Raw genomic sequence first — 14275 nt, 5'->3', positions numbered from 1 at the left:
GCTGCTTTTCTGCTTAGCGTTAGGGGTCGGCGGCAAGATTTGTGCCAAGACCCTTATTACATATCTTCATCCTTTAATGTCAGGGTGAGATAATGTATTCATCCACAGTCAATGCTTATGCTTTGGAAATCACCGAGGGGAACTTCGGAGGTTTGTCCTTTGAATTTCTTTTGGTGCTTCCTCTTCTCTTTTGTCCTTTCTCTAGCTTATCAGACAAAGATAGAGGAGTTAGCATGTGATGTCGGTGTTTGAGGGATCTCCTCTCGTTTTGGAGGGCGGTGCCCTTGGATGCGAGAGGAGTATCCTTATTTTTTAAAATCATGTTTTCTTTCTTTTACAGGCTAACTGTGTTGATAACCACAGTAGATTGTTGGATATCTCTTTTTGTTGACCATCCTACCTTGGAATTGTACCTGTAACTCGTAGCATGCTGTGATATTGGTCCTTGAGTGTGTGTACTGTTCCCCTGGTGGATTCATTTGTCACTGTTATTGTACAGTTTCATCATTAGACAATGCCTTCATGGTATCCCTGTGATTATTAACTCTATTTCTGCTGGTATATGGGCCTCATCATGTAGAAGAAGTCTTGCAGAATTTGGAGAAGTCGAGGAGGAAGAGAGCTCGTCAAGTGTCGTCATCTTCCTCTTTGTATTCATCATATTTTTCTTCAACCTCCACCCCTTCGACTCCCAAGGCTCCTGCTGAAGAAGGAGAAGTTAATCTCCCACCTTAAGAAGTCTCATCACAGGATTTCTAATTGTCTGCCTCCTCAAACTGAGGAGGCAGTTGGGTCTTCCGCTGCCTCGTCTGTTCCTTCTGGAACAGGAACCATCGCGTTTTCCCCAGGGTCTAGCGAGTCGGAAGCTGTAGAAGCGCAAACTTCGGTTCACACTTCTACTGCTAGTCATAGATGTTCTGCCTCTGAGACTAGTTCCGTGTTGCTCGCTCATTCGTGAGGTTCCCCAAGTGCATGTAAATCTACGGATTTTCATGCATCCAGAGTTGATGATACTGAGATTGCTCACCATCACAACTCAGGCATGGAGTGGAAGAAAGGAGTGAGTCGCTGAACTCCACCCAGACCATGGTCACGTTTGATTGGCCAACTGGTCTCTGTGGCGGCGAAAGTTTTCCCTGCCATGCAAGAGTTTCAGGAAAGCGCTTCTTCAGAGCGAGGCAAGGCAAGCAAGGGCATCCAATCTTGCCAAGTGCTTAAATTCTCTGGAATTTCTAGTACTCCCAGAGTGTTTTGGCCTTCTATGATCTGCAAATACTCGGGCGAGATGAGAATTCTGATAATTGTTATTACAGTACCATGGAATTTAGCTGAATGTTCGAATTCCTTGGAATTTCTGGCATTCTCAGATTGTTACGGTTTACTGTTTTTTCCAAACACTTGGGTGAGACAGACATCCCCGGTAACTGTCATTACAAAAATCAAGAGTCTCACTAAGCCATTAAATTCCTTGGAATTTCTGGCATTCTCAGAGTGATTTGGTTTTCTATGATTTCAAAACACTTGGGCAACGGGTATTTCCGATAATTATTACAATAATCAGGAGTCTCGCCAAGCACCTAGATCCCTTGGTTTCGCTGGCGCTTGTTGAGTGCTCGGCTTCATCATATCGTCGAGTATATCAGGGCAAGACAAGGCTCGCCTGATTATTGTCTTACAAGAGTCAGGTTTTCTTGCCAGGAGTGGAAATAATTACGAATTATAGCGCTCACTGAGGACTCACCATCATGAGTGCTTGGATAGCAAGAAAAGCCTTTACCAGTACAGAACGAACTCTGCTCTTGATCAGTGCAGTTCCTGCCATGACATAGCACCCTACCTTTCCGTGTTGCAGCAAGTTTTTCACGGGGTCATCATCTTTTGTCTTCCTCATCATACGTCCCCTAACTTCCCTCTTCAAAGGCTTCCACAGCCTAAGTAGAGGTAGGTGTTTTCTCCGCCCCCTAAAAAGTCTCTCTTTGAGAGCAAATGCCTGTCTCTTCTACTCAACTGCTCCTACCGTAGCGGGAACCAGGACACTATCCCCAAAATATAGTGTCTCAGGAGCCCCAGAAGTTCGAACCCAGGTTCGTTCTCCTAACTGGTTCCAAGGGCACTGCTCATGGAACCAGGGCTGCGTCAGGTATACCCGTGTACGGGTCTCTCCGAGTATACAACCCCCAAGGTTGTAAACTCCAGTCAGTGATAGGTAGACTTCTCTCCATCACGATAGTGGCGCAGGATGAGAGAAGGGACCGAGCCGTGTTGGTAACTCAGACCCACCTGTGAAAGCCAGGTGTGGCTATTCTTCAGGTGCCAAGATCGATGTTGCTGTTCCTCAGGACAAGGCATCTGAAGGAGACAGGAGGAGGTCCTCTGCACAGTCCTCTTCATGAGGCTCGAACACAGAGAAGATAGTTGCGTAACAAGATGTGGCAAGTTTCGCCAGCTTTTACTGCAGTTAACTCCACTCAGCTTTCGCTTGTGTTTGTGCAAACGAAATGGTTGTAGTAAATAAATATATGTTTAACAGAGTGAGAACATCACAAGTTCAGAGAAGAGCGGGCAAGAACAGAATAAACAAGGAAATAAGAGGAATCATATGGAATCAACTCCTTAGAGTTCAAATCCAAGAGACTAAGTTTTTGGTTCAATCTTAGGATCTTATCAAACATATGTCAATCTGTTCAGGATGGATAGCACCGAGAGGTTTGAACACCTCTCCAGTGCTACTGTTTTGGGAACAACCACTGGTTGAACTAGTCATCTGTGGTCTCCTGTTATCACCGTAGAAGTCCCCCTTCTGGACAACTTCACCTTCGCTCTCTTCATTAGAGAATGAAGGTTTGCTTCCAGTACTTATTCTTGTCTCTCAAGTAAAGAAGAATTAGGCTGGAGTGCTATTTAAAGGATCCTAAAAATATACTAGCATATTTCTCTCACAACATGCTTCTGTTATCAGTTGAATCTTCTGAATAATAGGTGCATATCTGTAAGTTAATTTTTCTGGTATGTGACCGAGATGAAAAGTACCATCATTTAATTAACTTGAAACTCAGGACAGCCTTTTGGGCCTCCTAATATTTCTGGTTTTGATTTTGAAATAACTAGTGGTATTGTTTACCAACAACACCACAGCCTTTGCATTATTACTGAACAAGAGGGTTTTCTTCCCTCCCATATCGGTTAAAACGTAGATGCTCGATTGTCTTTTTTTGCACTCGATGGTTCTAGCCAAACATGGAATGCACTACCAGGCAACTCAGTATGACAAATCGACAGGACTTTTTCTATGATCAGAATCGTGAGAGTTTACTTCTCTCGATTCAACTGTGAAGATGTAGGTCCACATTCACCTTAGTCATTCTCTAAGTAGTATTTTTTCTCCTTGGGTGAGATTCAACTACTGATTAGAAGATAGACGATTTGTATTGTTGTTCTCAGCATCACCCTCCAAAGGAGGGGGGTTGGTTGTGATGCGCAGAAGCACAATCATTCGGCTTCTGTTTATGAGTCTGAATCATTCGTGATCTCCTGCACTGCGGACTTTGTATTGGTTAATCCAGATCAGTCAAACTTTTCCCTATTTGTATGTTGCTCAACCTATGAAGGATCGACACCCTTCATTGATTGTCAATACCTTTATGCACTGCAGACTTCCTTGGAACCTCTTTTCCTTTGATCAGTGGAGGATGCTCACAGGTTGTGTTTGCTTACCCGGTTCCTTCAAGAGGACTAGTTGCATCTCACTTATGGTGTGCAGTTCTATGGGTAAGAAGGATGCGAGAGTGACTGGCTTCTCCACCTTCCCCTCCTTGTACTACTACTCATTTTCCTGCAGGTTGAAGATAGGACTCGAACTTACAATTGCTGGTCAGGCGGTTGATTTGGTAAGCTTGCACATTGAGTTTCCTTTCTATTTTTTCTTATCAGAATCATAGAAGCAATCCCACTCCTTCTTGTAGCAAGGAGAGGAAGGAGACTGGCAATAATGCAAACCCTTCCCAGAACTCTGCATTAATGCCTCCACTCTAAATATTCTTCCCAGGCTTATTTCGGATGAGTTATGATTCCTCACTCATTTCAAAATGGCCCAGAGGTCTAACTCTTGATCATGCAGCTCCTATGCTCCGATCAAGTTGTCAGAGGCAGGGCACTCCTCACTCTTACGGCCAGGAGGAATAGCCCAGGTGTGCTGAATTCCAGTCAGTTCTAGAGGCTCACTCACATTTCTCCCACCGATTAGTGAGTCTTCCTAATGTAAAGGACCAAGGTTTTTATATTGTGTAGGAACACATCACATTTTTTGGAAGTAAATTGTATTTTTCCTAACTATACAAACCTGAGGTCCTTTTTACATTAATGCCCACCTCATGCCACCCCTCAATCTGAAACCTGGGCCAAAAGGCAAAGTGAAGTGTTTACATCCGGGCAGGTGGGCCTACCCACCTACCAGATGGTAGTTACTGCCTAATCACCTTGTTCAAGGATTTAATGGCTGTATTCCAGCCTACACTTACAGTAATTCCTAATGTAAAAGACTCAGGCTTGTATAGTTAGGAAAAATACAATTTCCTCTCAAAAATTGTGATATTACAGTGGTAAGCAAAACAGGAAAAGTTCAGTATTTCTTACCTAGACTAGGAGTGGGAGGTGGTGTTGGAGACTTCTTCTTGAAGAAAGCATCTACCCTAGACTGCATACTTTTCTTCATCTGCTTCTCCTTCAACAATCAACATCTTGTAAAGGGTTACCAAATTCATGATCTCTCTGTGAACCTTCTCATACTTTGCAATGTTAGGGTCTTCAGCCTCAAAATATGCCAAAGCTCGCTCCAGATGATTGAAACCCTCTGACAAGCCTTTGACAGTTAATGCTCTGGGCTTTGGGTCTGGTACCTCTAACTCCTCCTTGGTAATCTGCTTCTCCAGCTTAATGAGGTCCTCTGATGACAACTCCTTTCCTGGGAGGGCAGCAGCTCGGTAACATCCTCAACTTCTAAGTCCAGTTTTAGCCTCTTCCTTAGCCCAACGATCTTCCTCGTCACAGTCTCAACATCTCCTGCCTGGTCAAACCCTTCAAAACTGTAACAGTTTCTTCTAGGCCCCTTTCAAATTTGTTGTCTTTACCTCTTCCCAAGCACTTGCAATTTTCTTCACTGTATCTGCAATGTTGTAGCCCTTAAAATATTGCTGCAATGTCAACTCCTTGTTACCTTCGACAGCCATCAAGGCAGAGCGTATTGTCCTCCTCAGGTAGTATGCCTTGAAGTTAGCAATGACTCCCTGTATGAGCAAAGTTGTATTTGGTGGAAGATGCACCACCTCCATATTAGGGTACATGCTGCTCAAATTTGCAGGGTGACAAGGGGCATTATCTAAAACAAGAAAGACCTTAACCCTTTCATGTCCAACTGACGTAATAGTACGTAAAAATACTCTATCCCCTATCTATCCAAGTGACGTAGCGTTACGTAAAATTTACCTAAATTTTTCGTACGTGTGGTAGAGCCATTTTTTTTTTTTTCGGACAAGTAGCGATTTCCATAGGCTAGATCATACCATGGACCGTGTATCTCGGGTATCAATGCGCCAGCAAAGTAGTTTCTGTACTGCACATGCTCAAATCCCTGGCGTAGTAAAATTCTCACAATGAAATCAGCTGATCGCACCTACACTTCCCTCTCAATGAGCCCAAAGCTATTTTTCTTAACTCTCCCTTTATTCTTCAACTTTTCCTCTACAATTTCGTATATTTACAAAGTAATTTCTATGAAAAATAACCGAGGTAGGGCTCTTCAAAAAATTGTTATTCTAGCAATAAATGTTGACAACGGTAAAAATTTTTTTCGTTTTGATCAATTTATAACGTCAAAATGAAACTGTTGTCGTATCCAAAGCCATTTTTCTTGACCTTCGCTTTATTCTTCAACGTTTCCTCTACATTTTCGTATATTTACAAAGGAATTTCAATGAAAAATAACCGAGATAGGGCTCTTAAAAAAAAAAAAAAAAAAAAATTCTAGCGATAATTCTCACTATGCACCGGGCGGAGCGCTATGTTTCTTATCCTCTTTTCTATCGATTTTTTCACTGGCTGGACTTATTCGTTTTCCATTTATTTATATGTCGATATTTAGGGAATTTTATTGGCTTTCTCATAAAAAAATAATTCATTCGCCTGACTTTCATAGTTTTTGGGTTAGGAACTTAAATATAAAAAAAAGTAAAGATTTTTTTGTTTTTTTGTTAAATAACTCACATTTTTTCGTATTTAGAGGGCTGGGACTCTTATTCTGACTATTCCACCATAAAATACTAACATTTAGAAAAAAAGGACGGCAAAATGAACGTTGTTGACATTAAATTTATATTTTTGCGGAATTTTCAAAATGATAATTTTTTCGCACTGTCGAGCGCTCCCAGACACCTCGGATATCTGGGGACACAGTACTCAAAACTAATCGGATATGAAAGATTTAAAAGGCAGAGCCTTTGAGGCACAATACTACTGTTCCAGTACTGGCACAAAGTGATCATTGAACCAGTCTTCGAAGACCATCAAGGTAACCCAAACCTTCTTGTTAGACTCCCAAATGCCAGGGAGTTGACTCTTGAAAATGCCCTTAGAAGCCCTAGGGTTTTCTGCCAAATACACTAGCTTCAAGTTGCCACTAGCATTGGCCCCAAAGAGTAAAGTCAGTCTCTCCTTACCAACTTTATGACCTGGTGCTGAATTCTCCTCCTTGGAAAAATATGTACAGTTGGGAATCCTCCTCCACAATACTAACCCTGTCTCATCTACATTAAACACTTGGTCAGCAGTATAACCACTCAGACCACTAGGAAAACTTTCTGCTGCCTCACTCTCAGTGCTAGCTGCTTCACCTTGCAGCTTCACGTTGTGCAAATTTGCAGGAGCCTCTACTGGCAGAAAATTCTTCACTAGCACTGCCCTGCCCATTCACTACTGCCGCATGCAGCTCCCTAGCCTTTTCTTGGATCACACTTAAGCTCACTGGAAATTGTCGCTGATTCTGGTCTTACTGACAGTTCATCAATAACTTCTCCTCTGCCACAATGTTCTGACTACGTCACTTCTCATTAATCACTGTTACTTTCATTTGTGCAGCATCTTTAACATGCTTAAGAATACATTGTTGTCCAACTAAGCCCCAAAGGACTACCTATCTCGGTGTTACTTTCTCCCTTCTCTGAAAGTTTAATTACATCGTACTTGACCTCCGTGGTGATGGACTTCCTCTTCTTGGATGCACTGGCATCAAATGAAGTATTCTGCCATTTAGGAGCCATAGTAAAGGTGCATAAACTCAGGCCAATGAAATACAACAACAAAGTGAGAATTAACCTAGCGTATTAGCGGCAAACACATCAGTGAAGTAGCATTGTTTGGTATTGTTGTGCACCCATTTGTCCTCAACCTGAATAAACATGATTAGCTGTGGTCAGCTACAGGCCATCCCCAGTTATTGCCAGCGGTTCCATTCTCGATGGGGTGCTGATAAGCAAAAACTGCCATTAACTGAAACTGCGATTTATGGCGCTTGTGGCATCGATAACCAGTTAATGGTGCCTCTGTTAGGTATGTATCAGTGCCATAACTGGAACTCGCCATTTTATGGCACCATAAATTGCCAATTTTATGTCACTAGACAAGCCCCATAAAACCAGATTGTCATTAACCTTGTCCACCGATAACTGAGGACTGCCTGTACTAATGCAGTTAAGGCTGTCTTAGTTTCACTGAGCTGAGTACCAGCTCTCCTAGGACTGGCCCAATGGATTAGATTTTTATTTACGTGGCTAGGAACCAATTGGTTACTAAACAACAGGACCTACAGCTTATTGTGGGATCCGAACCACATTATATCAAGAATGAATTTCTAATCACTAGAAATAAATTCCTCTGGCGCCACATAGGCGGCAGCGAACACTAAAGTAGTTAAATATAATAATTAGTACACCTGCAGTCAGAAACCTTTCTGCATAAAATACGATGTAAAAAGCATTGGAGAAATGTTGCAACCCTGGAATGTGCATTGTACCATAACAAGAAACCGATTTTTTATTAATACTGCAAACCAGAAATGGATTTTTTATCATATATGTATCTGAAAAATCGTCGTTGGCAGGAACTGTCGTAAACGTAAATACCTGAGTATTTGAATGCCTCAAGAGTGAAGGAGACCTGACACTGGGTCAACAACTGAGTAAATACTTGAGGGGCAGTGGAAATGTCACAGCACATTGCCCAAAACTGCCATACCTTCCCATCCCAACAAAACCTGAGAAGATGACAGGACTTAGGGTGAATGGGGTCTTGAAGAAATGCATCCGTGACTCAATGGAGACTTCCAATCGTCCTGACAGATTGTAAGAACTGTACTGGGGGTCTCCATCTTGAATGGAGTCTTGAGCCCATGCTTGTTAAGATGAGAGGGATCTACAATAGGTCTCCAGCCTCCCGTTGCCTTTCTGACAACGAACATCAGACTGCAGTACCCCTTTGATGGAAGTTGAGGTGATTCCACTGTTCTCTTCATTACTAAGGAATAGCTCTCAAAGACTTACCAGCAGCAGATAACACGTTAGCCATATTCTCTTTCAAGGTCTGAGCTGAACATGATTAACCTGAAAATCTGAAATATTTTTTCCTGGATGGCAAAGTAGAGATGGGAATACCCTCTAAAACCCTGGCAATTACCCTGTCATTAGTAATGTTTCAATAATCTCATGAAGGTTCCACTGTGGATGGGAAGGTGATGCTTCCTCAGACATTCCCCTAACAAACCTGGATGCCTTACGTTAAGAACACTGTTTAGCCTGAGCCGAAAGACCTATAGCCTCAGGGAAAAGTTCCACCACATACTCCTGCATGCCCCTTTACATGTCCACTGAGGCTACCTCTCCAACCCCAGAATCGCAAGTCTTACTGGAAAAATACACAACTGTCTCTCCAATATTTGAAGACTGGAACTGAGTTCTGATCCTCCCCACCCCCGTCAGAAACAAGCATCTCCTGAGATTCCTCCACCCCAACTGACGAAGAAGTAGCAATCGAGGGCTGTAAGGACGACTCAGTCTGCTGCGACCCAAACTGAGACCTCTCCACTAGCCAGGGCATGAAGGGCTTCTACAGAAGACGACTTCACCCTGCCAAGAACATCCTTCCTTTCCCTTCCAATAGCAACACCATTCTTCACATTAGGTTTAAGAATGTGCATTAGGTCTCAACATCAAGGTTATTACCCACACCAGACACCAAACTATCCCCTGACTCAGAATGAACAGTAAGTGGTCTAGGTGGATAATTCCAACCATCATGCATGTGACAGTGTGAGCCAGACCCTAACCTAACCCCACGGAATCCAAAATACTGCATAGGTGATAATTTCGCTACAGGTCAAAGAGCTTGCCATCCCATAACATACACAAACGCATGACCTGAAGTAAAGTCTCAGTAACATAACCTTCCAACCTAGGCCTACCCAGATCTTCCCAATCGCCTTCAAGATCCACATCACTATCTGTATCTAGCTGAATATCAAGGGAAAGGTCCTGCTATTCACTCCAGTGAGTATGCTCCCACTTCCTGTGGAATGGGTGGTACTGAATGCACCAACTGTGTTGCGACTGGGTCACTCACTGGTGAACCCAGAACAGGAGCAGGAGGGCTGGAATAAACATGATTAGCCAAATCCTTAACATCAGCTAAATCCTTGATCTGACTATCGACTTGATCTCTAAAGTTATAAAGGATAGAGCTCAAATAATCATAAGATACGCTTGATCTCAGACTTTGTAGCAGGTTTAAGCAAATCATCTACCTCCTCACACTGATCTGGTAAAAGTGCAAGATCTGGCAACTGAAAAAATTTGCACATCCTTGGGCAAGACTGAAGGACTGCCTACAATACTACCCTGCACATCTGAAGCCACACTCTTACCTCTTATCTTGCACTTGCTGTTAGTCCTAATAAGACCAATCCGTACATTGATCACAGCTAATCTCGAAGCAGTCATACTCCCTACAATTATAACAGACAGTATGACCATCAAAAACAAGTTTTGACTCTTAGCCATTTGTGGCAAGAAGTGCAGCATCTTGTGTTCTTTGAAGGTGATGATTCCGTGCTGCAATGACTGGATAAATCATCCATAATAATGTAGACAAATGAACTGATAACTAAAGGTAAGATTGCCGGCCAATACAACAAAGAGTTGTCAAGCCTCCAATATACACTGGACACCACAAAGGAAGGAATGGCTGGGTGTTGGAGGGAGCTCCATCGCTCCCCAAGCACTGGGGGCAATCAGGTTGCTTTGACTTGAAACAACCGGGAACAAGTTACAGTGATATTATTCCATAGAGACCAGCTGGCTTCTGGCCTAGTGTTTTGGGGCATAAGTTCTCCATATATATGTAATTAAAGGGTATATATGTGACTGCATTATATGTGTACGCATATTTATGCAGCATTTTAATGTTTGTATCTAATATCTATGATTCAATGCTGGTAGGTTTGTTGACCATTTAATGGACGTGAAAGGTACATGCAAATATTAGTTCTGCAGGCTAGCATGAAAAAAATAGATTTATAATTCTCCCAACACATGTAGGAAAGATGATGTTCATTTGATCGTCAAAATTAGAGTAAGTCGGTAATTTATGGTAAACAGAATCTAGTTGAATTGTTGACCAAATTTGGCATGAATAAATTTGTTAATTTTGAGACCAATTATGTCCAAATTATCATTGCATTGTGGTATTTGTTTTCCCTGAGGATGCCTACTTTAGAGTTGTTATGAACGGTGCTATTCAGAACATGTTTTTCTCAGATTGTTTATTTCATTTCAGATTATTTCAAACAGAAGAAAATTTCTTCAGATCCTAACAAGGATTGAGTATAACACTTAAAACATCTTGTGAAAATGGAAGCAGAAAAATCATCATCACTGCTGTTAATCAAAGAAGAGAACGAGAATCTGGAGGAGGATCTTACTGAAAACACAGGGGAAGGCTTTTCATTTGCAGACCCCTTCTTAGAAGTCAAGGCAGAACCAGAATTTTTTGACGGTGGGGAATTTGATGTGAACTGTTCCTCCCAAGCTATTATGTGTGAGGAGTACAGCTCTCCAAGCTGTGATGATGAAAGTGGAAAGAAGATCTGTATTGCTGAGGAAAATAGACATTTGGGTAGAAACAACACAGCAGGGAAACAAATAAATTGTCCTGAATGCCAAAGGACATTTTCAAATATGTGCCAATTGAAATCCCACATAAGAACTCATACTGGAGAGAAACCATATACTTGCTCTATATGTCAAAGAAGTTTTTCTCGGTCAAGTACTCTCAAAAGACACATGAGAAGTCATACAAGAGAGAAACCCTATACTTGCTCTATATGTCAAAGAAGTTTTTCTCATCAAAGTCATCTCAGAGAACACATGAGAACTCATACAGGAGAGAAACCATATACTTGCTGTACATGTCAAAGAAGTTTTTCTCAGTCAAGTACTCTCAAAAGACACATGAGAAGTCATACAAGAGAGAAACCCTATACTTGCTCTAGATGTCCAAATAGTTTTTCTCAATTAGGTAATCTCACAAGGCACATGAGAACTCATACAGGAGAGAAACCATATATTTGCTCTCTATGTCAAAGAAGTTTTTCTCATCAAAGTCATCTCAGAGTACACATGAGAACTCATACAGGAGAGAAACCATATACTTGCTGTATATGTCAAAGAAGCTTTTCTCTTCAAGGTAATCTCAAAGTGCACGTGAGAACTCATACTGAACAAAAACCACATACTTGCTCTATATGTCAAAGAAGTTTTCATAAATCGGGTCATCTCACAAGACACATGAGAACTCATACTGAAGAGAAACTATTTACTTGCTCTATATGTCAAAGAAGTTTTCATAAGTCGAGTAATCTCACAAGACACATGAGAACTCATACTGAAGAGAAACCATATACTTGCTCTATATGTCAGAAAAGTTTCTCTCAATCAGTTAATCTCAAATATCACATGAGAACTCACACAGGTGAGAAACCATATACATGCTCTGTATCTCAAAGTTGTTTTTCTTTTCCGGGTATTCTCAAAAGACACACAAGAATTCACACTAGACAGAACCTGTTTACTTGATCTCTGTCCAATGAGCTTTTATCATGTATTTTAAGTTAATTATCTTGACTCCTGAATCTGTCTGTCCTTAAATCTTGCAACTCAATTTTCGACCTGTTCCCTTCGTCTGATGGACTTGAAATCTCGCCTGGTCACTCAATCCTGGTGACAATACAATCTTACAGGATCAGGGCAGCAATGACCTCTAGTGACCCTTTAGTGACTTCTCACAGCAAATCCCCAGGATTTGTCAGAAACTCTTCTTTGGATTTTTCATAGCTTCTTTGACTCTGTAGAGTCTGTCTTCATCCACCTCCCCCTTCACTCCTCTTCCTTCTCCCTCCCCTTCCCTCCTCTTCAATCCCCCTCCCCCCTTCTCTCATCTTCCCTCCCCTTCCTCCTTCCCTCCCCTTCTCTACAAGAAATACATTTTTCTATTTCTAATAGCATTTCGTTCCATGTTTGAGGCCTACGCTTTTATTTCTATAGATATGATTATAATAGTAAGAGAAAATTCTGATATGTTTAAAAAAATATATGTATTTTTTTTACTTTTTAGTGCATTTTAATAAAGGCATGTTTTAATTTATTTCTGAGACTGTCAAAGGACACAATGGAAACATTGTAGAGAGAGGAAGTTCTCCAGTACTAATATCAAATATGTTGGACAATTTCAAGTGCTTTGAGATGAATCATGCAAACTCATAATATTTTAGAGGGCAATTAAATGCACCGAATGCCGTAAAGGTTTTCAGTATTCCTCTGCTCTCAAAATCCTTATGAGAACCCATACTGGAGAGAAGCCATTCATGTCTCCTGCATGGCAAAGGAGATGTTTTGAATCAAGGTGTCTTAAAATACATGTGAATACTCATGCTAGAAAGAAGTCATGCCTGTATCTGCACTGGGTTCCCAAGAAGTCTTCTTTATTAGGTCCATATTAGAATGAATGTGTTAACTGAGAAGAAAGACGACACTCTTCCACAAGTTGTTAAAACGATTTTCCTCTTGTAGATTCATAAGATATGTCAGCACCCATGGAGGATAAATATTGTTCTTTCACACTGCGTGTTGTATTTTTGTCTTGTATTCTGCAAATCATAGTCATTGGTTCTGAATGTCAGACTGTTTTTCAGGTGTCAAAATGCACAAGCGAAGTCACTCATCAGAGACGATCTTCAGTTGCACTGAAAGATTTGTTAATGTTTTGCACCCCAAAGTAAGTTGCAATTGATATGGAGATAATTCTTGTCTGCAAAATCTATAGAAAAAATGCAACAGCAACCTAAGGGACTATTAAAGGAAAAACCATATTTATATTTTTATGATCCAATTCATGACCATCATCATTGCTGTTAATCAAAAAGGAGAAGGAGAATCTAGAGGAGGGTCACTGAAAACGCAGGTGACGCCTCTTCATTTGCATGCTAGGTTAAGAAATTTTCTTGTGTCTTCTTCACTTTTTTGGTTCCTGTGTGCTCTTTGTATGATTTCCAAATGAAGAATTAGTTTTGTCTTTGGATGACATGAATATGAATAGAAAGATTGATTTCTTCATTACATATCAATGAAAATTAAGTGCAGTTTTAATTTATTATTATTTTTAAATGCTCTTAGTTTTAATCTTTTACAAAGAATGTGATACAGCATTAGTAAGTAAATCCTAATACTTTGTATTAGCTCATTAAACACAGTGGGCGGTGTAGTATTTTGTTTTAGGTTAATCAGTCAAAAGTATTGAGACTGGACTTGTTTTGTAAATGAGTGAAGTAACGTATTATTCTGGTTAGATTAAAACCTTTTCTAGTTTTATTTCAATGTACAAATTTTAAAAAATATGGTTAAATAATAAAAAAAATAGTTTATTCGTAAATCAAATCTTTCATTTGACCCCATAAAAACTTAAATAATATCAGAATAATATTCTACACTGACAAAAGTTAATTGTATAGATGACTAAACTGTTCATTTTTCAGGATTATTTTCTTTGATGAAGTGAATCAGTTTAAAAAGTCTTAACAAAAACAGAATATTACAAAACCAACAAACACATCCTGCTATGAGGGAGAAGTTTAAAACTTTACCATCTTACTAGGTAGTTACCTCTTAATTCAAACTGCAAG

General features: G+C 40.6%; 1 protein-coding gene across 1 annotated transcript in view; it reads left to right on the top strand.

Annotated features, from left to right (window-relative positions):
* LOC135204661 (zinc finger protein 572-like) overlaps positions 1-14004 on the top strand; it is a 30839-nt gene extending 16835 nt beyond the window's left edge. The window contains exon 2 of the mRNA XM_064234811.1: positions 10876-14004. Within this exon, the coding sequence (XP_064090881.1) occupies positions 10950-12173 (1224 nt within the window). The 5' untranslated portion in view covers positions 10876-10949 and the 3' untranslated portion in view covers positions 12174-14004. The remainder of the gene's footprint in view (positions 1-10875) is intronic.
* The last annotated feature ends 271 nt before the right edge of the window (positions 14005-14275 follow it).

This window comes from Macrobrachium nipponense, chromosome 47, assembly GCF_015104395.2.
Source record: "Macrobrachium nipponense isolate FS-2020 chromosome 47, ASM1510439v2, whole genome shotgun sequence".
NCBI classification, from domain to species: Eukaryota; Metazoa; Arthropoda; class Malacostraca; order Decapoda; family Palaemonidae; genus Macrobrachium; species Macrobrachium nipponense.
This window is presented reverse-complemented; position numbering and strand designations above follow the sequence as displayed.